Source organism: Galleria mellonella, unplaced genomic scaffold (assembly GCF_026898425.1).
Source record: "Galleria mellonella isolate WM207_F2 unplaced genomic scaffold, CSIRO_AGI_GalMel_v1 utg65, whole genome shotgun sequence".
In the NCBI taxonomy this organism is placed as follows: Eukaryota; Metazoa; Arthropoda; class Insecta; order Lepidoptera; family Pyralidae; genus Galleria; species Galleria mellonella.
In genome coordinates this window covers 8,601,660-8,627,500 of record NW_026442138.1, presented here as the reverse complement: position 1 = coordinate 8,627,500, position 25,841 = coordinate 8,601,660, and the positions used below count along the sequence as shown (strand labels likewise).

At 32.0% G+C, this 25,841-nt stretch overlaps 1 protein-coding gene across 2 annotated transcripts in view; it reads right to left on the bottom strand.

Annotated features, from left to right (window-relative positions):
* LOC113519892 (putative helicase mov-10-B.1) overlaps nt 1–24,725 on the bottom strand; it is a 26,226-nt gene extending 1,501 nt beyond the window's left edge. Inside the window, exons 1-20 of one of the 2 annotated variants that reach the window (XM_026905106.3) lie at nt 24,571–24,725; nt 21,783–21,906; nt 20,823–20,943; nt 19,488–19,650; nt 18,247–18,374; nt 17,333–17,442; nt 16,293–16,430; nt 15,006–15,102; nt 14,323–14,425; nt 12,960–13,065; nt 12,198–12,368; nt 10,443–10,590; nt 9,343–9,491; nt 8,077–8,211; nt 6,909–7,102; nt 5,230–5,378; nt 4,366–4,484; nt 3,793–3,904; nt 2,766–2,942; nt 1–2,151 (exon numbers count right to left, since the gene is read on the bottom strand). The exon at nt 1–2,151 is cut by the window's left edge and continues 1,501 nt beyond it. In XM_026905106.3, the coding sequence (XP_026760907.1) occupies nt 1,891–2,151; nt 2,766–2,942; nt 3,793–3,904; nt 4,366–4,484; nt 5,230–5,378; nt 6,909–7,102; nt 8,077–8,211; nt 9,343–9,491; nt 10,443–10,590; nt 12,198–12,368; nt 12,960–13,065; nt 14,323–14,425; nt 15,006–15,102; nt 16,293–16,430; nt 17,333–17,442; nt 18,247–18,374; nt 19,488–19,650; nt 20,823–20,943; nt 21,783–21,901 (2,700 nt within the window). In that variant the 5' untranslated portion in view covers nt 21,902–21,906; nt 24,571–24,725 and the 3' untranslated portion in view covers nt 1–1,890. Of the gene's footprint in view, nt 2,152–2,765; nt 2,943–3,792; nt 3,905–4,365; nt 4,485–5,229; nt 5,379–6,908; nt 7,103–8,076; nt 8,212–9,342; nt 9,492–10,442; nt 10,591–12,197; nt 12,369–12,959; nt 13,066–14,322; nt 14,426–15,005; nt 15,103–16,292; nt 16,431–17,332; nt 17,443–18,246; nt 18,375–19,487; nt 19,651–20,822; nt 20,944–21,782; nt 21,907–22,059; nt 22,232–24,570 lie in introns of those variants that run through there. The other variant, XM_026905107.3, reaches the window with a different exon arrangement.
* Between the last annotated feature and the right edge of the window lie 1,116 nt (nt 24,726–25,841).

Here is a 25,841-nt window from a genome sequence, read left to right as displayed (position 1 = left end):
TTATCATTAATGGACTGTTATTAATGGGGACGTAAATCCCCATTGCAAGTGGTGTATCCTGTCATGTTGACCTTCACACAGTTTCCCCAAGAAACCATCATGTTTAATTCTAAGTGAATTTGTAAGATGAGCCAACTATACTAATCTCATTCTCGCCTATCATCCCTTACTGGCGGGACCAGCGCATGTAGATACCGCAGGCGAAGATTACATTACAGTATTATATCTATTTAAAAAAAAAACACATCCCTTTTGTTTAGTAACGGGGATAAGTAGCATAATAATATTATGACACTTTCACCTTTTGAGACTATTTATTAAATACTAGTTGACTTTGCAAATACTATCTTGCCATTTACCAGGTCCTTTCTTTTTATCAGAATAACAAATTTCAATTTAATCTCAAGTTGGTGCAAACACATTAAAATCGGTCGAACTGTTTTAGAGATTAGCGTTAATTAACATCGTGACACGGAATTTTATATATTAAGATCTGAGACTTTAAAAAAATTGTAATGTAAACATTTTGAACTTTGAACGCTTTAAGACTAATTTATTAACTTGATAGTGGATAAGAAAAAATATAGTATGCTATAGTAGGCTATGGGACAAAATCAATTAGATTAAAATAAAACTAACAAATATTAAGTTCCATATTAATACCGTTAGCCAATTATAAAATAGAAAATGGTAATTTTAAAAATAACAATAAATGAACATGTCAAATGGTAACATCAAAATCAGAGAGCATCTCTTTCGGGCATAATCCTGATAAAGAATAGATTTCAAAATAAAAAATATACAGTTGTTTTAAAAATAAGACATTCTGTTCAGTGTATTCAACAATTTCGTCTTTAAATGCAAAATCTTTATAATAATGTTGAATTAATTTTTCTGAGTACTTGTTATATTTTGTAATAGTATTATAATGATTCAAACCTACAGAATTAAGAATTCGTCTTATTCTATAAAACTGAACAATTTATAAACTCTTAAATTTACAAAATCAATTATCATAGATAGATAATATATAATAGATATAGATACATACGCAAAAAAGAAAAGAAATAAAAGTATACATATACAAGAAAAAGGAACATACATCAAAGAAGTTATCAATAGAACAAATACATGTTTGAGATTTTTTTTTATCAAAAAACTCAATTACCACTACTGAGTTTCTTGATAAAATATAATAATCTTACAAATTTTGAAATATGTCACAAAGACTATAACAGAGTTTACATCAAAAGATCACAGCACTGGTATAACACGCGCACACGCCGCGCATTATAAAATCACAGTTTTGAAGTAATTTTAAAAAATAATTACCATATTACAAAAGAATTTTAAACTGCTTATATATATATATATATATATAAGTACTTATCACATTGTATCAGTATATAGACTTTGCGTCTCCTATTTTATAAATTTTTCAAAAGTTATTAAACCTATAATTGTTTTTCATTATAACAAAATTATTTTACGAAATTGCTTATCTAGAATTTCCAAATTTAAAAATATTGTAGATTATCACATTTTATAAAAGACCAGCTATAAGAATATTACAATATTTTTAAGGCACTTTCTTATATTCAATATTTATTATTTAGTATTTCTAACTAAAAACTGTATTAAATATTAATTTTTATGGATAAATAATAAATGGCATATCTTCTATAAAGACTAAAATATGATATTGATATAATACTTAGAATGGACACAATTAACATAAAAATAAAACCCTTAATAATCTCTAACCATAATAAAAGATATGTAAACTTAACATCTACCTTAATTACATACAATCGATCAAGGTAGACGTAATTAATATTGAACTCTTAGATTGAACTTTAAAAGGTTAAAAATAGAATGGTATTAAATTGGTTACTTGCGTCCCTTTCTTGTGGTTTTTGCTTTTTCTTTAATCTGGAAATCTTCTGTGATGCGAGTAGATTTAAGACGCCTTTGTACATCCAAATGAAGGGCGATATTTCTGGGCACCTGTCTCGTATCCTTGCCGTGGTAGCAATTGTAATCATCACATAATTGCATATACATTCGCCACTTGACGTCCCTCTCCAAACAAGCCGGATTGCCTATAATTATTATCTTTGCCTTCGCTCTCGTCAACGCTACATTGAATCTCTGTAAATAAAAACAGGTGCATAAACAAACAAAGATAATCTGTCATCTAAATAAATAAAAATCATTTGGCGAATGTACGTGAGCAAATCATTTCAGAACAGCTGCAACTATTCGACTTATTCTATTTTCGTTAAGTTTGTAATAGTTAAAACAAGGTTTGTAGAAAAGAAAATATTTGAAAAACGTAATGAATATTGAAAAATTTGAATTTAAAATATACATATATAAAAGTGAGATTTCTAAAAAAAAAAAGTATGTATCTATCAAAATTATCCTCACGCCATTTTACTTGCAGAGTAGGTAACTCAATGACTTTAATAAATATATACCCAATGACGTTAAAACATTGTCTCCTATGTATACTTATGTATTTTTGTTAGAAATATATATGATATGACCATATTTTTGTTAGCATCAGTAAACCAAATTAATATTTCACTGTAATATTAATGGTTGTACATTATTTGTTATGCCAACTACACACTCACACACACACACACACACACATACAGCGATAAATTACTACGACATACAAACAATAAAAATAAACTGTAGAGAAAACTATACGAATATCCGCTGCAGAAAAGAAAAAGATGCTAAAGATTCATACTAACTTTGTCGTCCACTAAGAATCCAAGACTATATTTGGCATCGTAATCCAAGAGTTTGGAGTTAGCCCTCACGGTCGAAACCAATATTACTCTCTTCTCCTTCCCCTGAAATGCCTCCACTGTGCCCACTTCTATATCATCATATTTCTCGCTGTCCAACCAACTCCTCATCTTGTACACCTGTCAAATAATAAAGTGTTTTTTATACAAATATCAAGAAAGATACAAACATACAAGATAAAAAAATAATCTGCTATAATACTACTGTTGGATTACATGCTTTATGTCACTAGCAAGAAAATTTACTCAATCTGACATAACCACAATTTATCATGTAAACAGCTTTATGTACGTATTCACAGGTTTTTTTTTAATGCGTGTAATTGGAACAACCCTGCCTGCACTGCTGCAACGCTGGTAGGACACCAATGACAGATGATACATGAGGATGAAAGCAGGTCACTTCAAATCGTAACAAATTTTGTATCAATTAACAACGATGGTTTCCAGGGGAAACCGCGTAAGGCTCAACCAGATAGGACTAGCAACGGGGCTATTAAAGCCCATCACTAACAATCCCTTTCCCCCTTATTTGCAGTTTGTCATGGGCACATATTGTCACGATAAATTATATGTTATTTTTTTATTGTTCTGAAGAATCTTTTTTTTTTTCTTTCGATAATTAGGTATTTCCTTATTGAATGACAACTTCACCTCTTTTTATTTAAAATACTAATAAAACAAGTTTAAATCTTGCCAAAATTAGATGTTTATAAGTTTACCCTTGATATTTATATGGTAATCATTTGTTGAAAATACAAAAAATTACAATACAAGTTTATCACATATGAATTCGAAGTCAACATCCATTTGCAGTTTTAAAAAAAATATTTGTTACAACTTTTGTTTGTGACGAACTGAGTTTATAACGAACAGCGTTTCTGACATACTGCATTTACGCCAAACTGCGTTTATGGCAAAAAACAAGTATAATGAACGACCTTTTGAAATCACCTTAAAAATATCAAACCTGTCTTATATATGGTGTAATAATTCCGATGTCCTTCAGCGACACATTGTGGTTACTGACAAGGGCTTTTATGTACCTCTGAAGCATTTTCAGTTCCATTTCATTGAAGTAACTGTAAGTAAAACATATTTATTAAGTAAAGAGAAATTCAATAGAACTTAATGAAAACATGATTAAGTTTTATTAAAATTATCACAGAAACACTCTCCACATGAATAAAAAATCGAAATATTCATTCAATAAATATGAAGTTTTTTTTATTGTATTTTACTATTGTACATACTCAGGAATAGCAACGCATGGGGAGTATCACGGGCAAAACAGTATACTCTGTTATGTACATGTTTATAGACGACGGTTACCGCTTTCCATCAGGTGGTCCGTCAGCTATGTTCTATGTTTTAAAATCGATATACCAGTAATATAAGTTAGTAAATCTGACTTAAGTTCCTTATATCAAATGATAAATAAGTTTATATTCAAATTTAAGTATTTTCTTAAACATTAGATTTCTTGCACGAAAATGACAAAACAAAATATAAAAAAATACAGATAGAAATTTCGTTAGCATACCTGGGAGCTTTCCCTACTCTGAGCTCCTGGGATGCAATCGCGTGAAAGACGACAGCTTTGTCACCTCCAGGAAGCCCTAATATGCTGAGTTCACTCAAGGGATCCGGATTTGCAAGGTACTAAAAATTTTATAATTTTTAAGATTAATTAGATTAATTAAATTAATTGTAATTTAATCTTATAATCTACTTGTTTATACTCGGCAAAATTATTAAGCAATATTGAACAATTTTTTATTGCAATAATAGTGCATAGAATAAACAAATAACGAAAATAAAAACCGTGTTAAAAATTATAACGTACATACTATTGCATATTATTAATTTTTATTTTACTTTTGTATTATAGCTTTTTTTTAAATACTTCAAAAAAATATATACACCTCAACATTATAGACTACTTATGAGGATTATATGTGCGACGTCGCAAATATATCTAACTACAAACACCTCTGATCATGATACACATTTCGTCACAATCGCAGTTCATCACAAACACAAACAGTTACTAATTTTTTTTAACAAACTATAAGCCTGTATTGAGATTTATTTAATTGTCAATAAAATCAGACTTTAAGTAGACATCCTCCAATTTTTAAAAGAACTTGACAAATAGTTCTTTACTTGTATTTATAGTGTATCTATATGTTTCCCCTATTCTTTTTCTACTCTCCTGATCCCATGTCCTTGTTCCTAAATTATCATTATTTTGATTCACGTTGATTTCCTCGTTTTTATACTTGGAAATGGTTAATGGCAACCTAAAAAGTCGAAGCCAAATAGAAAAAAAAAATGTTTCCTGAAAAATAATTAAGAAATAACTGCTGTCACTTTTTTGGTATATGACATACTGCGATGTGCTTACCTGTAAGTTGTCTTCGTAGAATAAGTAGTTAGGTATTTTCAGTATATCCGGATCGGAACGGAAGTTCTTGACAAGCATCGTTATGAAGTTCGGGTTGTCGTTATAAATGTTGTCATACGACACTTTTAGACGCTCCATTAGAGATGTTCCTGTGGAAATATAAAAAAAAATTATAAGCTTCCAAACATACAAATCTACGACAAGAAACGAAAGCATATTATGTATATTTCAATCTGAAAATCGTTTTATGAAACGAATTATAGGTTATTAATATGAAAAATATATATTAAAAAAAATTAAATGGAATACATCTCGATTATGATATATTAATTTGCAACTGTGATAGCTAACAAGTAGTACGTTTTTATAACGATTGATTTCAATAGTTTATTGTTTTTAAACATTATAATTCACCTTAATATTTTAAACAAGAAATAAAGAGTAATAAAATTAATGATAATGAAATAATTTTTTTTTTTTTTATTATAGTCTCAGCATTATCTCCCAGTAAGTATTAATTTTAAAATGGCAAACAAGCTGACGGCCCACTTGATGGAAAGTGATAACCGTCGCCTATAAACATGGACAGTACCATGGACATAGAGTATACTGTTTCGCCCATGATTCCCCCGTGCATTGCCATTCCTGAGAACGAAGGTGTTATACCTCTGTACCCTGTAAATGCACTACCATATCCCATCCTTCCAATCGAAACACAGCCATGCAAACACAACTGCTTCACGGTAGAAACACGAATGGAACAGAGGTACCGAAACAAACGATTTTTGTAGTCTCCCTCTGGTGACATATCAAAATAATATTCCCCGAGGAAGAAAATGACTACTACTAACATTATAAATACTTAACCGACTTTATATAATTTATAAGTATTTTTGAATAAATAAGGTTTATCCATTATAAAATTGTTAGTTAAACCATTACAAAAAGGTTGTGAAAAAGATCACTGTTCAAAATCAGTTCAGAATTATCATAAAGATTGCGTAAGATACACAAAAAAAATACAATCAAATTAGGAAGGGGGGGGGGTGGAAGGGATTGTTAGTAATGGAGACTGAGAATCCTATTGCTAGCAATATACCCAACCAGGTCGACCTCCTCGCGGTTCTCCCTGGAAACTATCATGCTTAATTCCTGATGAATTCATCATGATGGGCTAACTGACCTGTTTTCATTCTCATCTATCACTCTTCACTGGTGCTCCGCCAGCGTATCCCGTTAGCGCAGGCGGGATTACCATACCATTTTCATCCATCAAAAAAAAAAATCAAATTAGGAATCTCCTAGTTTTCGAAGTAGCTTAAAAAAACTATTTATTTAACCCAAATAACTATTTATCATCATCATCATCATCATTTCAGCCATTATCCGTCCACTGCTGGACATAAGCCTTTCCCATAGACTTATGGCAATAAGAAACTATCCTGAGCCACTTGCATTCATTGATTTCCTGCAATGGATTTCAGGTAGTCACTCCATTAGTAGGAGAGGTCGTCCTACACTACGTTTGCCCATACGGTGTCGCCACTCAAGAACCTTTCTTCCCCATCGGTTGTCAGTTTTTCGAGCTATGTGACCAGCTCATTGATCTCCAAAAACCTATTGTTCTTTAGCAATTTGTTAATTTCATCAGCTTTTACTTTAGTAAAAAGATACGCCACCTAATCCTCTCCGTCTCGCTTCATGTGATATGCACACGGGTCCGAGTTGCTTAGGGTCCCCTGCGAGTACCACCCGGCCCGAGGGTGATAGCAGGCCACATATCGGGATCAACGTGGCGGGCTCGGACGCCTGTGCCGCTTCATCAATAAATAAATGTGTCATTTGAAGTTTATGTCCTGCTTGACTTCTTGGCCTGAAAAGAATTACATTATAAGATCTTCTCTGATATCAACTTAATGTATTCTTTTATATTAAGTTAAAATATTGTATTATTTAATACTATCAAATAGTAATCCCAAAGAGGGTTGACGTCAGGCAGGTGGCCGGTCGTAAAACTAAAAACCAAATCTTTCTGTAATATGGATAAAATCATATTATGCCGACCCCAAATGATTGAGATAAGGGTAGGAAGATGATGAATCCTATTAAATAGTAGCATTTTGAAAAGTAACTCTATAAACAATGTGTTTTAAGTTGTATACTTTTTTGTTTGGTTTAATTTAGCCGTCAGTATATTTGCTTTTGTCGCCGTGTGGTCCCGGCATAGAATGGGCCGCCCCTTCCTTTCCTGTGTGTGTCGTAAAAGGAGATTAAAGGAACTTAATGTCGAGGGATGAGCAGCAGCGTATTCTTAAAACATCACCCATGACTAACTGCGGTTGACAATCCACCTGCCAAGTGTGATAACTATTGGTAAAACTACATTTTTGGGAGAGGCCTATTATGTTCAACAGTAGATAATTACGTCCATAGTACTGTTCATGTCTATAGGCGATGGTTAGCATTTTCCGTCAGGTGGGCTATCAGCTTTTTGCCATTCTAAGTTGCATAAAAAAAAGTGGACAATAAATGGCTGGCTGATATGATAATGATGATATTTGCTGTTTTTTTTTTTTGATGGGTGAAATTGGTATGATAACCCCGCCTGCGCTAACGGGATACGCTGGCGGAGCACCAGTGAAGGGTGATAGATGAGAATGAAAACAGATGAGTTACCCCATCATGATGAATTCATCAGGAATTAACCATGATAGTTTCCAGGGGGAACCGCGAGGAGGTCAACCTAGTTGGGTATATTGCTAGCAATGGGATTCTCAGTCTCCATAACTAACAATCCCTTTCCCCCCTGATATTTGCTGTTATAAACCATATAAAAAAAGAACTCACGAGGCATATTTAGCAGCATGTGATAGTGTCGTTACCAATATCCTGTAATTGGCCGCTTGGACGTTGCTTAATGAGTAGAAGTTCTCGTAGGAAGTGCCGTTCGATATCGGCGCCAGGACCGGCGGCATCACGTTCCTGTTGTAAATAAATGCAAAAACAAAAGTTCACGACAAATTCATTAGAAAACCAACTGAATTACACGACCTATGTTACAAACGCGATTGTTAATTAACGTAGTAGGACCCAATACGCCACAATCGCAGTTCGTCCTAAACATAAAGATTTCATTCGTTTCTTAAACAATCTACAAACTCTGATTCTATCCTATATACAGAGTGAAATAAAAAATCGATAGCAATACGTAAAAATAAAAATTTGCTGATGGTATCAGAACAGAAATATCTTAAATCAAATTTTCAAAAACGTCAAATATTTTAAATCTCCCATACTAAGTTAACAGCTGCACACGCCCTGATAGTTCTTTTTTTCATGTTTCAAAAACTTTATCATTTTTCGACCCATGTTTCTTTAGTGAAAAGGTTCAATCTCACTAGTAAAACACTCCAATACAATTTTGGAATTTTCGTAACAATTTTGATTTTACCTAACATATATATATATATATGATAAATAAAAAGTGGATATATATAGAAAATACACCGTTTAAAGAAAATCATATACATAATGTAAAAAAAACACACACACACACACAATCCTTATTAAGAAAATCGATGTACCCTATTCATACTGGTAGAGCATGTGTGGCAAGATAATTGTTAACAGTAAATCCTACCTTTACGAGCTGCTTCTTTGTCAGCATAAAAATAATAAAAAGAAATTATTTATATATACGTATATTATATATGTATAATATATTCCCTTAAAATGCAGATAATTTGGTACTACATTATATATATATATATATATATATATATATATATATATATATATATATATATATATATATATATATATATATATATATATATATATAAATACCTAAAGTAATAAGAAATATATATTGGATTGAATATGGTTTGATGAAAACAATCTTAATCACAGAAATAGGCATATAAAGAATGACGTGAAAAATATAAATGGACAAAATTGTGTTCGTTATCTGTAAAATATTGTTTGGTTTACGAGACAGCTACAAACAATCCAATAATAAATGAGTTGAGACTTATCAAAAGAGAGAATCGAATTTCTCCTACTTAGTCGCACTCCAACTGTAATAAAACATACAAAAAAAAAACACAAACTTACCATTCCCTGGTCTGAGAGTTGGCGCGGAAAATAAAGTTGGCAATATTTAATTTTTTATTGTATTGTAACAGCATCACTGCGATGTGATCGGCCGCCATGTTCGAGTCCGTGCATACCATGATACGATGACGTGCGTTCATCACCACTAACTATAACAATAAAGAACAAGTGCTATGTATGATGAAACTGAAGATCTATTATTAATAGTATCTTAGGTTATGACTGTCATTTTACAATAACTTATCCAAATCACACACTCACAAATTGGACTGTCATGATTCACCAACAAAATATTATTTGAACAAATTGTATTATTTGCTAGTACCTTAAGTGTTACTGTTTCTTTTTTATTTATTTATATATTTTGTGTCATTATGCCGTATAGAGAAGAGCACTGCTTATCCATGTACAGGATTTAGGGAGCAGGTTTTCACCTATGTTTAAAGATATTTGTATCATTTAGTTTGAAATAAACTATTTATATTAATAATATAAAAACGAAAGATTTAATTAGTTTGTATGTAAGGGATAAACCCAAAGATGGTTGACGTCAGGCAGGCGACGGGTCGTAAAACTATAAGCCAAATCTTTTTGTAATATAGATAAAAACATTACGCCGACCCCATACAATAATTGGGATAAGGGTAGGAAGATGATGTATGTAAGGGATAAACCCGAAAAGTAGTCAACCAGTTTTAAAGATTCTTTCACCTATAGACTGTACGAGTAGATTATTTTCGAAAATTCCATCTACTCGTGCGAAGGCGAGCCGGATCTTTACTATTGTAATTTTTTTTTTACATTTATATACAAAGATTTATCTTCCGACAGCAGAATCCGACTGAGTTCGAACCCACATCTCTCTGCTATTCGATCTGAATATATTCCCAATCCACCAAAGAAGAAATATTGTAAACTAGCCAATCGATAAAAACGTTTCAATTAGCGCACATAAGAGAAAAAGACAGCGCACAACGCCATCTCTTTCTATCTCATAGATTTGCTAGATATAACGCTGCATACTTCGACACACCGACAGGGACACTACGAGCACAACAATAATTGTCGGTTAAATCCGGCTTTAAAAGATCAAGTATTACCTGCACTATAGCTTCTACAATGGTCATCGTCTTGCCCGTCCCCGGCGGACCGAACACCATGTAAGGAGCTCGACCCGACGTTCCGGACACGATGTGCTGCACCGCTGATCGCTGTTCTTCGTTCTTTTGTATTAATTTATTATAATATCTGAAAATGTTATTAAATAATTATTGAAGAGTAAATTTACCTGAACTAGCTTGGACATATGCATCGCAGGTAGCACCTCTTATAAAAAAATGAAACTTAGACTAAAGCTGATGAGTTGGCGAGAAAGAAATTAGAATAAAAAATAATAATAAATAACCATTTGTCGCGCTTGCATCAAGTGTCGTGTCGTTAACTATACCCTTGAGGAATGTGCAAGAATAACTTATGAAGAAAAACAGAAAAAATTATGGAGAAAAATGAAGGGTCGCAGGCATTGTAAAAGTTTTTAAACAACAAGCCTGAAGGATGGGATAAACTTATCTACAATGGAGGCAGACAAAAAGCAAGACTTATAATGGGTACCTTAACTGGAGACATGGCAGTAAAGGATATATTATACAAGATGGGTCTATCTTCAGACACCCTGAAGATTGTGGGGAGAGGAATCGGAATCCATAGAACATCAGATATAAAACTATGATTTCTTGAAAAGTATGCATATAAGTCTACTGGAAACGGATTATCCCGAGCCAGGAGACTATAGATATCTTAAATCACAGGATATTGTTTATTAATATTATTTTAAACTAGCTTTTGCCCGCGTCTCTGTATGTGTTGTGTAGTATTTATACATTAAGTTGAAATTTTTAAAAAATCTTTTTTAGCAAATGTTAAGGTAAATATTAAATAATATTTATATTCAAAATTTCAGCTTTCTAGAGATTTTTTTTTTATATACAACTTAGAATGGCAAACAAGCTAACGGCCCACCTGATGGAAAGTGGTCACCGTCGCCTATAGTCATGAGCAGTACCATGGACATAACAGAGTATACTGTTTCGCCCATGATACCCCCATGCGTTGCCATTCCTGAGGACTCAGGTGTTATTCCTCCGTACCCAGTAAATTCACGCCATATCCCACCCTTCAAACCGAAACACAGTCATGCAAACACAACTGCTTCACGGTTGAAACACGAATGGGACAGAGGTATCCAAGCAATCGACTTTTGTACAAAGTCTCCCTCTGGTAATAGAGTAGAACTAGTTCTTGGCTGTGCGTTAGAAATCAATCGAGACAAACTATCAGTACAGATTATCTGTTTTGAAAAAGATAATTTTTGCGTTGAGTTGGTTAAAATGGTTTTTTTTTTCATACTACGAAGGTGGCAAACATACGCCTGCAGCACTGTCGGTGCCCTGTGTGCGTTGCCGACTGTAAAGAATATAACCATTTTGAAAAATCAATACTGTAGTGTCTAGGGAAAAAGCTCAAGAGAACTCCTTCCATAGCCTGAGCGTTCGAATGAGAAAATTCCTTTGAAACCGCACTGTACATGACCATTTAAGTATAAGCGTATGAGGACGAATTCCCTGTTGATAGCAAGCAGTGCGATGATAAAAGAGCTGTAGGCATCGTTTTAAAAAATTCCTCAGAACACAATCGGTTGTACAAGCGGTAAAATACAAATAAAAAGGCAATAATAGACTTAAGGGCTTGATACCGCTTCATATATTCCTAATGATGTTTAATGTGTTATATATAATTGATGAAACAGCGTGTCCTACTAGCGTGTACACCGGCAATATTAATATAAACAGACTTACTGTGGGATCATCTTGAGCGCCACTTGTTTCTTGCTCGGCACGGGGAACACCCGGCTGTTTTGATTGCTGGTAAACACCTTCGAGATTGCGTTGTGCATGCGCTCCATCGGTACACGAGACATAATGAAGTGCACGTCGAACAAACTGTCTTCATTGTAGAGGTTGTTGAAACTGGCAGGTTAACCAATCAACATCAGAATAATGGCCTACTAATAACTTTATTTTATTTTATGCAATGGCAAACAATCTGAGGGCCCACCTGAAGGAAAGTGGTAACCTTCGCCTATAGATATGAGCAGTACCATGGACATAACAGAGTATACTGTTACCCCCCATGCGTTGCTATTCCTGAGGACTCAGGTGTTATTCCTCTGTATCCTGTAAATTCACTGCCATATTTCACCCTTCAAACCAAAACACAACCATGTAAACACAACTGCTTCACGGTAGAAACACGAATGAGACAGACGAAGCAAACAACTTTTTTTGTACAAAATCTACCCCTGGTAGTTATGGTAAAAGTCCACTAGGTGTAAATCTAGTATATAGTTTATAAATGTCGGTACGAAGGTACCAAAATTCAAATCTGTTTATTCGTTAAAACATAATTGAGTTACAAACATACGAATATGTTTATAAACTTTTACATTCATTTTTTTTATACTATCAATTAGGCCGTATGCTTATTTGCCACCCGTGTTACAAAAAAAAAGTTATATGTAAAATATATTTTTAAAATCAAACGTAAATACTAAACCATACCTTTCATCAATATCTGTTAATTGTATCTGACAATCCATTATATTCTTAACAAAACTTTCATATATAATGTTCTGATCCTCACTAGGGCGGATTAAAATTTTATCTCCTGCAATACAAAAAAATATATATATATATATATATAAATATTATGTACGATTCATGTCTATAGACAATGGCTATGATGGTATAGTGGATGATCAAATGTCGTTCCTTTATAATAGGACAATACCTAAAACGTATATACATGTATTGAGCTGTCTACCGCATTTTTTTTGTGGTCAAATATTAACAGTAATTCTAGCTTTTTAACATTCCAATGGGTATTACAACATAAAAAAAAACAGTGGAATTACCTGTCCTATTCCAAAGATAGATAATATCATTGAATACACACTAAATATTTTAATAATCCGTTATAATGTCAAGTAAGAGCTTAATATAAAATATTCTGTCTCTCTCTCTCTCTTAAAACAACTTAAATAATAAATAACAAATAACTTAAGACAAGCGCAAAAAATAGTCCATCTTTCGACAGCATTTCTCTTTGTGTAATTCGTTTATTTGCACCACACGGTCACGTTGCAACATTTAATCTATACTAATATATAATATTAGTATTAGTAGAGGAAAGATTTGAGTATTTGTATGTTTGTTCATAATGGATAACCCCAAAAACTTCTCAATTGATTTTAAAAGTTCGTCCACCTATATAAAGCTACATTCTCAACGAGTAATATAAGGGACGCATATATTTATTGCCAAAAATATACATTTAAAAAAAGTTTGAGTTTCTTATGAAAATTGCAGAATATAAACCAAATTTAATTTATCTTATTTTTCATTTTACTATATAATATATACATATACATTTTACATATATATAATATATACATTTTATATATATATATATATATATATATACGTACCTAATACTTTTATAAAGTTTCACCCAATTCAACAGATCGAATATTTTATAGCATTATATATGTAATTTTTTAGATGGATATAACTTTTATATTTAAGAACCGATTGAAATAATTGATGTGAAGTAAACCGCAACGCACTAGTGAAAATCGCGTTCAAATCGGATAAGCCGTTTCTAAGATTAGCGCGAATAAACCTACAGACAAACAGTCTAAAATTCTAAAAATCATTGTTTTGGGTTCTATTGCGTTTATAAAGCCCCCCTATAATAGATTTTCTTATATATCTTCTATGTACAGACAGCGACTAGCTACAATTTTATTATATATACATTGATTGATATAGTTAGTTAACTGATCTGTATTGTAGACTAATCTAAAATTGGTCTAAAATAAGTGATTGGTCAATGAAAGTATTGTTGTATTGAACAGCTTCTTACCACGCAACACAGATGGACGTTTTTCAGCTAACCCTTCAACTTCAAGGAGGTATCCATTATCGTTAGGCATTTTTTGCAATTTCACTTTAGCCATATTGTAATTCTAAAAAAATATTATATGTTATAAAAATAATAGACTTCGCTATTTTTGAAAGCTCATTAAAAATATCCAAATATTTACATTTATTTTGCACATGACTACTAAATAATCACAACCATAGGAAATAGGGGGGAAAGGAATTGTTAGCAATGGAGTTTGACAGCCCCATTGTTAGCAATATGCCCTATTAGGTCGACTTCCACGTGGTTCCCCCTGGGAAACATCGTGAACAATTCTTATTGAATTCGTCACGATGCCTTCACTGGTGCTCCGCCAGCGTATCCCGTCAGCGCAGGCAGAGTTACCATACCATTTTCACTCATCAAAAAAAAAAAACCATAGGAAATATTAAAGTTTAATTTCATAATTATTGAAAATAAACTGTCACACAAATCTTACAGGTGTAATAATAGATAATGAATTAGAAAAAGTAAAAAGGAAATAAATCGACTTACATATAACATACAAAATAAGAACTGTGTGAAAGCGTTTACTATTCGAGATGTTTCCTTAGTGTTTACAAAGAAAACATCTCAAATAGTAAACACTAAAATTTAGCCAACATTCAAATAAAAAATCCCACCTTAAGATTAATTCGGGCAATGACCTCTTCCCACCACAGTAAATGATGAAAATATATCATGTAATTTTCTTGCGTTATACCTTCTACGAATATTGACCTGAAAAAAATATTTGAAAATATTTAGGAAAAAAAGTAAAATGTTACGTCCAAAAATTTTTACTATTATACAATAAAAATATTTTTTTATGTGAATATGAAACAACGTTTAAAAAAATACATCATAAGGTAGAGTTACCTCGTAATTAGTAATTAATCTTTAACAAGGAGAGGGCAGGTGAAATATTTCAAAGTCTTTTTTTTATACAACTTAGAATAGCAAACAAGCTGACGGACCACCTGATGGAAAGTAGTAACCGTCGCCTATAGACATGAGCAGTACCATGGACATAACAGAGTATACTGTTTCGCCCATGATACCCCCCATGCGTTGTCATTCCTGAGGACTCAGGTGTTATGTCTCTGTACCCAGTAAATTCACGCCATATCCCACCCTTCAAACCGAAACACAGCCATGCAAACACAACTGCTTCACAGTTGAAACACGAATGGGACAGAGGTACCCAAGCAATCGATTATAAACTTTCATTCCTTTATTTATAAACTTAATCTAATTTGTAACTCCAAATCCACTCCGTTTAAAGCATTCGGTTCTCAATACTGTGTTAATCAAGAATCGAACTTGGGAATTAAATTGTTTTAATAACTTTATTGACTAAGAAAGTGTAGTAAAAAGAGCGCATTTATAACTCGTAGCATTTACTATCATCAACCCTTTTAGTACCATTGATTTTTACTCATATCTACTTAAAATTGCCAAAGAAATCTTTGTCGTGTTGTGTCATTTACCCTTGTCTCTATAAAAACTGTATCTTCTCCAAAAATTATCCAATTTTAATATTTTTTTTACAGCAAGCTAAACAGCGACTGATTTCACGAGCGCTATGACGCTCGTGGCACTTTCAGTTGCAATGCGCACGAGCGCGATGGCGCTCGTCGGCACTCAAAGGGTTAAAAAAAAAAAATTCCGATTACCCAAAAGTAAAAAGAGACACCGCGCCACAGAAATCACCAATATTCATCGATATTATAAATGTAAAAGTGAGTTATTTTGTTTGTCTGTTCTTTTATTATACCTTGGTAACTTAACGACTTAACTAATCGCTATTAAATTTGATATAATTAGTATTTAGGATAAAAGAACATAGAATACTTTTTATCCAAGTTAATTAACGTAACCCAGACGCGGGGCCAAGTCGCGAGTAAAAAGTACTGCATAATAAAACATACCTCGTATATATGAGCACCTGTTTTAATTTGTCCATTTCATCTGGTGGCATTTGCAAACCATCCAAAGCGTCTTCCTCGAGACCGCGGGGCAACAAGATTTTTAATAATTTCGGAACTTTATAAGTATCATCAAGAGTCCTGTAAATTACATATAAGAAAAAATAAAAAATATAATCATTGAAATATTAACTATCACAATTTATAAAAAGAAAATCAAACATGTTATTGAAAAATTAAACCTCCGATATGAATGACCACATGTTTTATTAATACAGACAGTGTATACCGATAGTGCAGGCGGAGTTACCATTCCATTTTCAACCATTTAAAAAAGGGGGAAAAGGGATTATTAGTAATGGAGACTGAGAATCCTATTGCTAGCAATATACCCAACCAGGTCGACCTCCTCGCGGTTCCCCCTGGAAACTATCATGGTTAATTCCTGATGAATTCATCATGATGGGCTAACTGGTCTGTTTTCATTCTCATCTATCACCCTTCACTGGTGCCCCGCCAGCGTATCCCGTTAGCACAGGCGGGGTTACCATACCATTTTCACCCATAAAAAAAACCATTTAAAAAAAAAACAAGTATCGTGGGCATCGTACTGCATACTGTGTTATCTATAATACTGTGCATGTCTTTGCAATGGTTACCACTTTCCATCAGGTGGGCCGATAATTTGTTTATGATTCTAATTGCCACAATAAGAGAAGTTATTAAAATAACACTAATATTAGTTAATAATAATAAAAAATGGTTATTAGAATAGACTGCCATAAAGTACGGTCCGGGGCCACCTGCATCCAACGACACCCTGCTATGCACTTGAGGTCGTTACTCCATCTAGTAGGGGATCTTCCTACACTACGTCATAATATGCGTTATAATATTATCTTGTAATAATTATTAACTCAATTACACTTAAACAAATTAACACATTTTTGCTCCTCATTTAATTTGATGTTATAGTTACTATCTCAATTTAAACATATTATACGTTATAGATTTACCATTAATAAAGATAAAAATAGACGTACACACGTGATGGTGACTTAATGTAGTGATCAGCTTTGCCCCAATGCTCACTTGTGTAGTGACTTTTGCTAAATTCGTTTTTATTAGATGGATTTTCCTCCACCGAGACCACCTGTGTATAGAAGAAATTAGATGATATTTGAACACCTTTTAACAATTATTACTGTGCGAGGGTAGTGCCCTCTAGTGTTCAGATGAAGACCTATAACGTGACTTATCGCATGACGGCTATACGTGACCTCCGAAGCGGAAAAGTGTATTTATAAATGTACCAAATATGCAATTAGGAATTTAAGGATTTGGACTGGCCTTTCGATTGTTTTTTTTTTTAATTTAATTTATATATAGGTATAGATTTAGTAAAAAATCTCTGCAATAAATATTGTAAAAAATATTACCATATTTTTACACATTTATTTTAGTGATATTTAAATACACAATACAAAATAATTACAAATAATAAAAATATTATTCTAAATATTCAAAAAAGGAAAACTTGGAGTACATAAAACCCTATACTAATCGCCCAGTTAACGATGATGCCCCATGATGGGACGTTCACAGATTGTTAAGGTACACGAAATTCATAAGACCAAAAATTTTATTCTTATGAATTGAATAGGAATAGGGATAAAAATGGCCATACCTTTCTCTATTCCTAATACTACGTTTATATCAAATGTTATTGCCGTTGATGTTAAAGCGCTAAGAATTAACAAACCCGCTTTGACATTTATAATATTCGTAAAGTTATGAAGAGCATTCATAAAGAAATGTAGCAACGTCGCAATTATCTGTCAATTTTCAAAAGAAAATGATCATTTTTAAATATTTTGAATTATTTAATAAATGCTCTGAGAGCGAAGTGGTAAGCAAAAGCTATGGCCGCTCTTAACATTGTAATAACAAAACTTACCAATTCTCGAAGAATAATCAAACTCTTCTCATCATTTTCCTTTTGGAAGGTAAATATTATTGGCATTTCATTATAGCCAATATCTGTTGATTCAAAACGAACTACCACTTTTCCCTTAAGTGATGTTTCTGTAATGCAAACAATCTGATTACCAACCTCATAAGTGTCTAAAACTCGTCGACTTCATATGCGTAAGAGCAAGTACTTGTTAGTTATGGGATCTAACAGGTCTATTGTTAGTAATTTACCCTGTCAGGACGACCTCCACAAGGTTTAATACGTGAATTCGTCACGATGTGCTAACTGCTTTCATCGTCACATACTATTCTCAATGGGGGAAAAGGATTGTTATTAATTGGGTTTAACAGGCCTATTGCTAGCAATATACTCTATCAGGTCGACTTTCACGCGATTCCCCATGGAAACCATCGTAATTAAATTCTTATGGTGTTCGTCACGATGGGCTAACCAATACGCTTTCATCCTCACCTATCATCTCTCACTGGTGCCTCGCCAGCGTATACCGATAGCGTAGATGAAGTCGCCATTTCAATTTCATCTATTAAAAAAACTTCATTGACTCTCCCTCTCTCTCCTCGCGCATACGTCGGCCTTCAAATACAATTTTAATTAAATATTATTATTTTTCAAAATACTTCGATCAATGTTTATGTTCTAATTAATGTGAGATGCGATGGAAATAGGATTCACAGTTCTAAAGGTGTCCAATATTAAATGACTAAATAGCTATCCAAATTAAATTCGATCACAGGACTTAGCAAATTAGTGTAATATAAATATATATAATATATATATTTATATTACACTAGCGTTTGCCCGCGGTTTCACTTGTGTGTGGTATTCGATTTCTTGTTCTATAAAATTTCACGTGTCTGATTTCTGAACTGACGAAATTCCACAACTAACTTTTAACCGTCTTTGCAATCAAACTCTAATGGGTTAACCATTAGAGTTTGATTTTCAAAATTATTTTCTTATTATTCACCTACGCTATATAAAGAACCTATATACAAAATTTCAAGATTATTCATTCGCGGTTTCAGCTGTGCTTTGACATATGGATCAATAAAGCAGCACCTACTTATATATATATATATATATATATATATATATATATATATATATATATATATATATATATATATATATATATATATATATAAAAAAAAATCTCTAAAAAAATATTAATAATCAAATAACCAGTAATATTATATACTCACTCTTTTCCAAAACATATGGATCTTGACCAAATACATAAGGATGATCATCCATTTGAAACTGATGTTGGGGGTGAGCCAGCAAAACCCCCACAAAAAATACATTTTCATTTCTCATATCATTAGAAATATTGAATGAAAATACAACTTGCTGTCTGGGCTTTACCTAAAAAAAAATATTTGCATATAAAATAAATTGGTTGAGACGCTTTAACAGCTCAACCAATCTTACAAGATTTGCCATTATAATATTTCGTATAGGGAAAGACATAAGAAAGTTTTTAGTCCGAACAATATATCCATGTCACGCATACGAAGTCGTGAATAAAGACTCATTATATGATCATACACACCTTTAACTGTCCACTGCTGAACATAAACCTCCCTATTGGGGGATTTTGCCAGTAGTTACCATGCTTGGCAGGCGGATCGGCAACCGCAGTTAGGCTTTGAATATATTCTAAGAAAGCTGCTGCCCATCCCTCGCCATAGCATAGTCGCCTCTATCGACACCCACTAGAAAGGAAGAGGTGGCCTATTCTATGCTGGGGCACACACGGCGGAATAATGACTAATCCTCTGAAATGTACCAGAGGGAGACTTTGTACAAAAGTCGATTGCTTGGGTACCTCTGTCCCATTCGCGTTTCTACCGTGAAGCAGTTGTTTGCATGGCTGTGTTTCGGTTTGAAGGGTGCGATATGGCAGTGAATTTACAAGGTACAGAGGAATAACACCTGAGTCCTCGGGAATGGCAACGCATGGGTATGGAAACAGTATACTCTGTTATGTCCATGGTACTGCTCATGTCTATAGGCGACGGTTACCACTTTATATCAGGTGGGCCGTCAGCTTGTTTGCCATTCTAAATTGTATAAAAAAAAAAGAAAAAAAATCCTCACTATTGTGTGAAAATAAGTTTTTTAACTCTTAGTCCCTTAAAAGCTCAACCATTATTTTTTCTGCCCTCGTCCCATATCATTGGCATTTATTATCAACACTATGAAATGATGGTATAAGGCAGGGGGAAACACAAAAGATTCTTATGGGTCGACGTGCAATGGCTTAATTGACCCCATATGCGAAAATAAGATATTATCAACACAGTAATGTAAAGGTACTAACACTACTAACTAGGTATTTAAGATTATTATACAGAAGAGACCGGATTCATTAAAAAAAAAAGCGTTTATGTACTCTCAAATATGTCTTTGCGGTACATACGGTTCAACCGAACCTATGGATATATGACTATGGATATAGTATTCCAAATTATATTGCATTTCACAGTGAAAGGTAGTCAAATTAAGTGTAAAAAGACAAGGAAAGGAATACTTACATTAACCCTAACTTTTCTTTTATTAGAATTTTCAATCGTGACGACCTCAGCGCCGTCTAGTGGCTCACTACGAACATCACATAGTACTATGATTCCATCTCTGTTTCCAGAATAGAATCCCCTGAAAAACGAAAAACATAAGTTATTAGGATAGATACCAAAGTTCCAATAAAAAAAAAAATACCTAACAAAGAATAGTTCCTCAGTGCAAGGTGCAGACTGAAAATTCAAACGCAGAGGTCATTAATAAACTCACGCGTAGCTTACTTAGTACTAAATTTAATTACTAAAAAGAAATGACAACGTTCATTTATACCTATTCAGTATCACTGCTCTATGGGGGGAAGGGATAGTTAGTAATGTGAACTACCAATCCCATTGTTAGCAATATACCCTGTCAGATCGACCTCCACGTAGCCCCCATGGAAACCATCGTGCTGGATTCCAGGTGTAGTATCATCACGATGGGCTACATGACATTTTTCATTCTTGCCTATCATCTCTCACTGCTGCCCCGCCGGCGTATACCGATAGCGCAGGGAGAGTTACCATTTCATTATCATCCATTAAAACACTGCTCTATGACGCGTTTATATATAATTAACATAATTATTAAATGATCTTGGCATGTGTTTTTGTTAAATTAATCTATACTCTATACTAATATTATTATATGAAAAGATTTTATTCTTTGTTTATCATAAACTCAAAAACTATTCAACAGATTTAGAAAAAAACATATATATATTTTTTTTAATTCTATTTAAATAGTACATAAAATAAACAAATACTTAAAAAGGTTTGTGTATTAATTGTATATCATTGCATACATGCATGTTCATATTATTTTTATATAATTGAATTCTATTTAAAAAGTAAGGCAACAAGTACAAACAAACAAATGAAAATGGTAAACAACGTATAATAGTAAGCAGATTCTTAAGAACAATTTTTACTTACTTGTTATTTTTGTAATTAGCAAGAATTACATTGCTAATGTGTTTTGGAGTAACTTCGTGAGCACACTCAGAATTTTCATTGTAATGTTCATCTACTATCCCACACACTTCACAATTCATTTTCTCTGCAATATCATGTGAAAATTATTAAATTTATAATATTTAAAAGTACACATAACCAGATTATGAAAACGAAAATTAGATAACATATGAAAAGAGGAATTTAAAGGAAACTTGTTAAAAATTCAATACGTATTTTCACTGAGTTATATAATTACATTTATAACAAATTATCGCCTGCGACTTCGAACACATGCATTTTAGAAGTAATGAAAGACCACTTCTAATTGATATATCTACACGTAAATAAAACATATAATTTTCTAGTTAGACCACAACTGTATAAACTGCATATAATTGTCACAGTAGTTTTATAATAGTGTGATGCAAAAAACAAACAAAGACTGGCAAATATTCTAAAAATTATTGTTTTAGTTCTTATAAGAAACTCTCTTATCAATTTTTTTTCACATATCTCCTATCATCATGCTATACATATTATATATAATATATATATCATGTTTATTTTATGACTCATCACCATTATCAATTTGTTTATCTAATAACACATAAACTTATTAGTCATTAATAGCTTTGCAAATCATAATGGAAAACTATACAAGATCCCAAATCCTTTCTTGGTTTACAATGTAACTCTTTAATTACAGCCCCATTAATTAAGTGGCAAACAAGTCTATCTATATATTTATGAGAATAAGGCTAGTAAAGAAATCTATTGATTTTATTGCTAATAATATACTTTGAAGATGTTCGGATACTTGTTACTCAACTAGACTTGAATGATTCGATGGATTTAATATTTAACCCTTATTGTAGATGTAATAATTATTTATTTTAAATGGAGATTGGTACATCGTTAGGTTATATCTATCCCAACTTAACACATAGGAATTTTACACAAGTTAATTTTAATAAAGATGATTTGATTTTACTTATTACTATTATAATAGAATTGTAAAAAAACAATGTCTGTACATGGAAAATATTTAAGAAAAAGTGATAGGAGAGATCTTAATAATAGCAATAGAAACCCAAATGATAATTTTTAGAAATTTTGTTTTCTGTATGTTTGTTCTAGCATCACAAAATTAAATATGGTTTACATAGTTGCAAAACAGTATTACAACATACACCAGTTTTTAAGTTACATTTTCAGATGGTATATGTATAAAACATACACCATGCTTAATATGCCATTTTCAAGTGGACGTTCATTGGATTTCCTACTTCTAAAATCCATATGTAGCAGGTGAAAAGCTAATACTTCACATAATAATTAACGTAAGTGTAGGCACAGGAAACTGTTAATAAAAAACTATTAAAATATTGAAATATACAATATATATACTAATAAAATGTTATAGACTGTTGAAAAATAAATACATACTTAATTCAACTTTTTTTTTATTTTCTTGCACATAACTAGGACATGTTCTCTAACTGCAATAAAAGCAGTAGTGTATGTGCTTTTCAATTTCATATAGTATATGTATACCCAATTTCTATGATTTAATAAGCTGGTAAGGCATGTTGAGGTATGAAATATTATAAAGAGGAAAGCTTAGAATGTTTGTTTTTAATGAATAAATTCAAAAACTACTCAACCAATTTTAAAAGTTGTTTCAGCTATAGAAAACTACATTAATAGTGTACATAAGCCATATATTATTTGCCAGGTCAGATTGCTAGTTTATAATATTAAAGATAAAATATAATAAAATTTGAATTTTTTAGAAATAGAGAATGGGAATTCAGCAAATGTGGCAGTGTAAATTTTTAACATCAACAACACAATACAAACAATTATATTCATGAATGTATTTATTTATTTTTAAAGCACAGTAAAATTCTATGTTCATTTTGAGGACTTAACGTCGGACGGTATCCTCTACCAGTCAACCATTGGACAAACCGAGAAATAAGTAAGCAGTGCATTATTAAATACAGAAAAAATAAAGCAATATTTGATATATTCATATGATATAACTATATAATACACATACCTAACTATACATACACATAACTTATTAAATAAATAAATATCTAAACAGAATACATACTAAATACATGCATAGAATATTACTGTATAAAACAAATAACTGTAATAGAAAATCTAATAGCAATCTATGACTCAAAGAGAGTAACCAGAATAAGTTCACAAGGAAGGTAATTTTTTTAAGAAATAAGTGTACCTGTTATCTTTGGTCTAACCTAGATTGTCTGGGTGTTTTCTATATACGATACGTATATTTTGATAAAAAATAAATAGATACTCTGTTTTGCATAATAAATTAAATTAAAACAGTAAAATTAGCAAAAACTAAATTTAACAAGAACAGAATACTTCACAAAATAATAAGTAGGTGGTCTTGGCGCTTAAAGGGATATCTAAAAAGTATTTAAAGTATTTGCCAATTAGACGAAATACCAAATGGTGAAAGAAGTTCCTAAATGGTGTTTTATATGTAGTGTTATAAAATTGTTAGAGACAATAACACTAGTCTAAAATTAATACAATGTCACTACTAAGTATATAAATAAGAAATATTAAATTCCTAAAACAATAATTCAAAGTAAACAAAAAATAATGAAAGAATGTAATTCTGTGCTTGAATTATGACGAAATAATATCTAAATATTAATAATATAGATAAATGTAATTAAATGAAAAGTTAAAAAAACAAATTACTGAAAAATAGTTTACTTACTGAAAAAATATTGTTCCAAACACTAATAAACACAAGAAACAAAGAAGTTTTTTTATTTTGGTTAAATACGAGAACAGAAAAGTAAAACTGCACCTATTATTATACGGCACCTAGTATTATATAGTTACAGATTATCTGTTTAAAAAATTAAAGAAAGAAAATATCACATTGTAATTCCCCGAATACAGTGAAGTTCTACGTTAGGCTTAAGTATTATAAAGTGTATATAGTTGCAATATATGTATATTCGTCCAAAATACTATATATTAGATATTATCTGTTACAAACAAAAAAAAAATCCTCGATAGCGTCCTGCAACTGACTGCGATTTAGCAGTGCAAACTGCAAATCAGACCGCCTAACATCCAAATATCCAATATCGTAATCAACGCGATACACTGAAACGTTTGGACTTATTCAGTAACCGATATGCCACGATAGATAATAGCCGGACCGATTTTGGACCAAACTTCAAACCGTAGCGGTTCAATTCATTTTAGGGTACATGCACAAAGACGATATCTACAAGATAGATATATCTAAAACAGATTCAAATCATATGAATAATGAACGCGTAAATAAATATGAAGCTACAATGCATGTATTTTAATATTTGGTTGAATGAATGGTTCATCTAAGCCAACAGTCGAGTAAAAGTAACATATATGACTACTTGTTTCTTTTTATTTATTAATTTTATAATACAGAATAAAGTGTTTTGTAAAGTTTTGTATTATGTTATTGTAACAAGTGTATGATTCTATAAATAACGTTAAACTACTAAAATGAAATAAAATCAAAAGGTGTATATAAAAGGGGCTGGGTAACCCGTTCCCAATCGAATATTGTTTGGACACCCAGCGCTGTCTTTTTTTATACCAAATACTGTAATATATAGTTTCAATATCTGATATTCAAATTACATAGCCAGTACCAATTCAACATTGCAAAAAAAGCGATATAACACCGGTACGCTACGGTTATTATTTTCCACGGATATATATTAATTACGGATGAATGAATACTGGACTAGCAAAAGTAGAAAAAAATTCGTATTCTCGAGCTTCATTACTTATCAGCGTCCTAGATGTCGCTACGAACAACAAAATCAAAATTCGATTTTAATATTGATAGATATTCAACTTAGTCGTGATCAGTCATGATTGACAGTGAGTCACATGAGTGATGACAGTACCAACTACTTACTCGTTATTAAATTGGATAGATGACACTGTTCTTAGATTATGAGTGATATAATGGATAATAATATA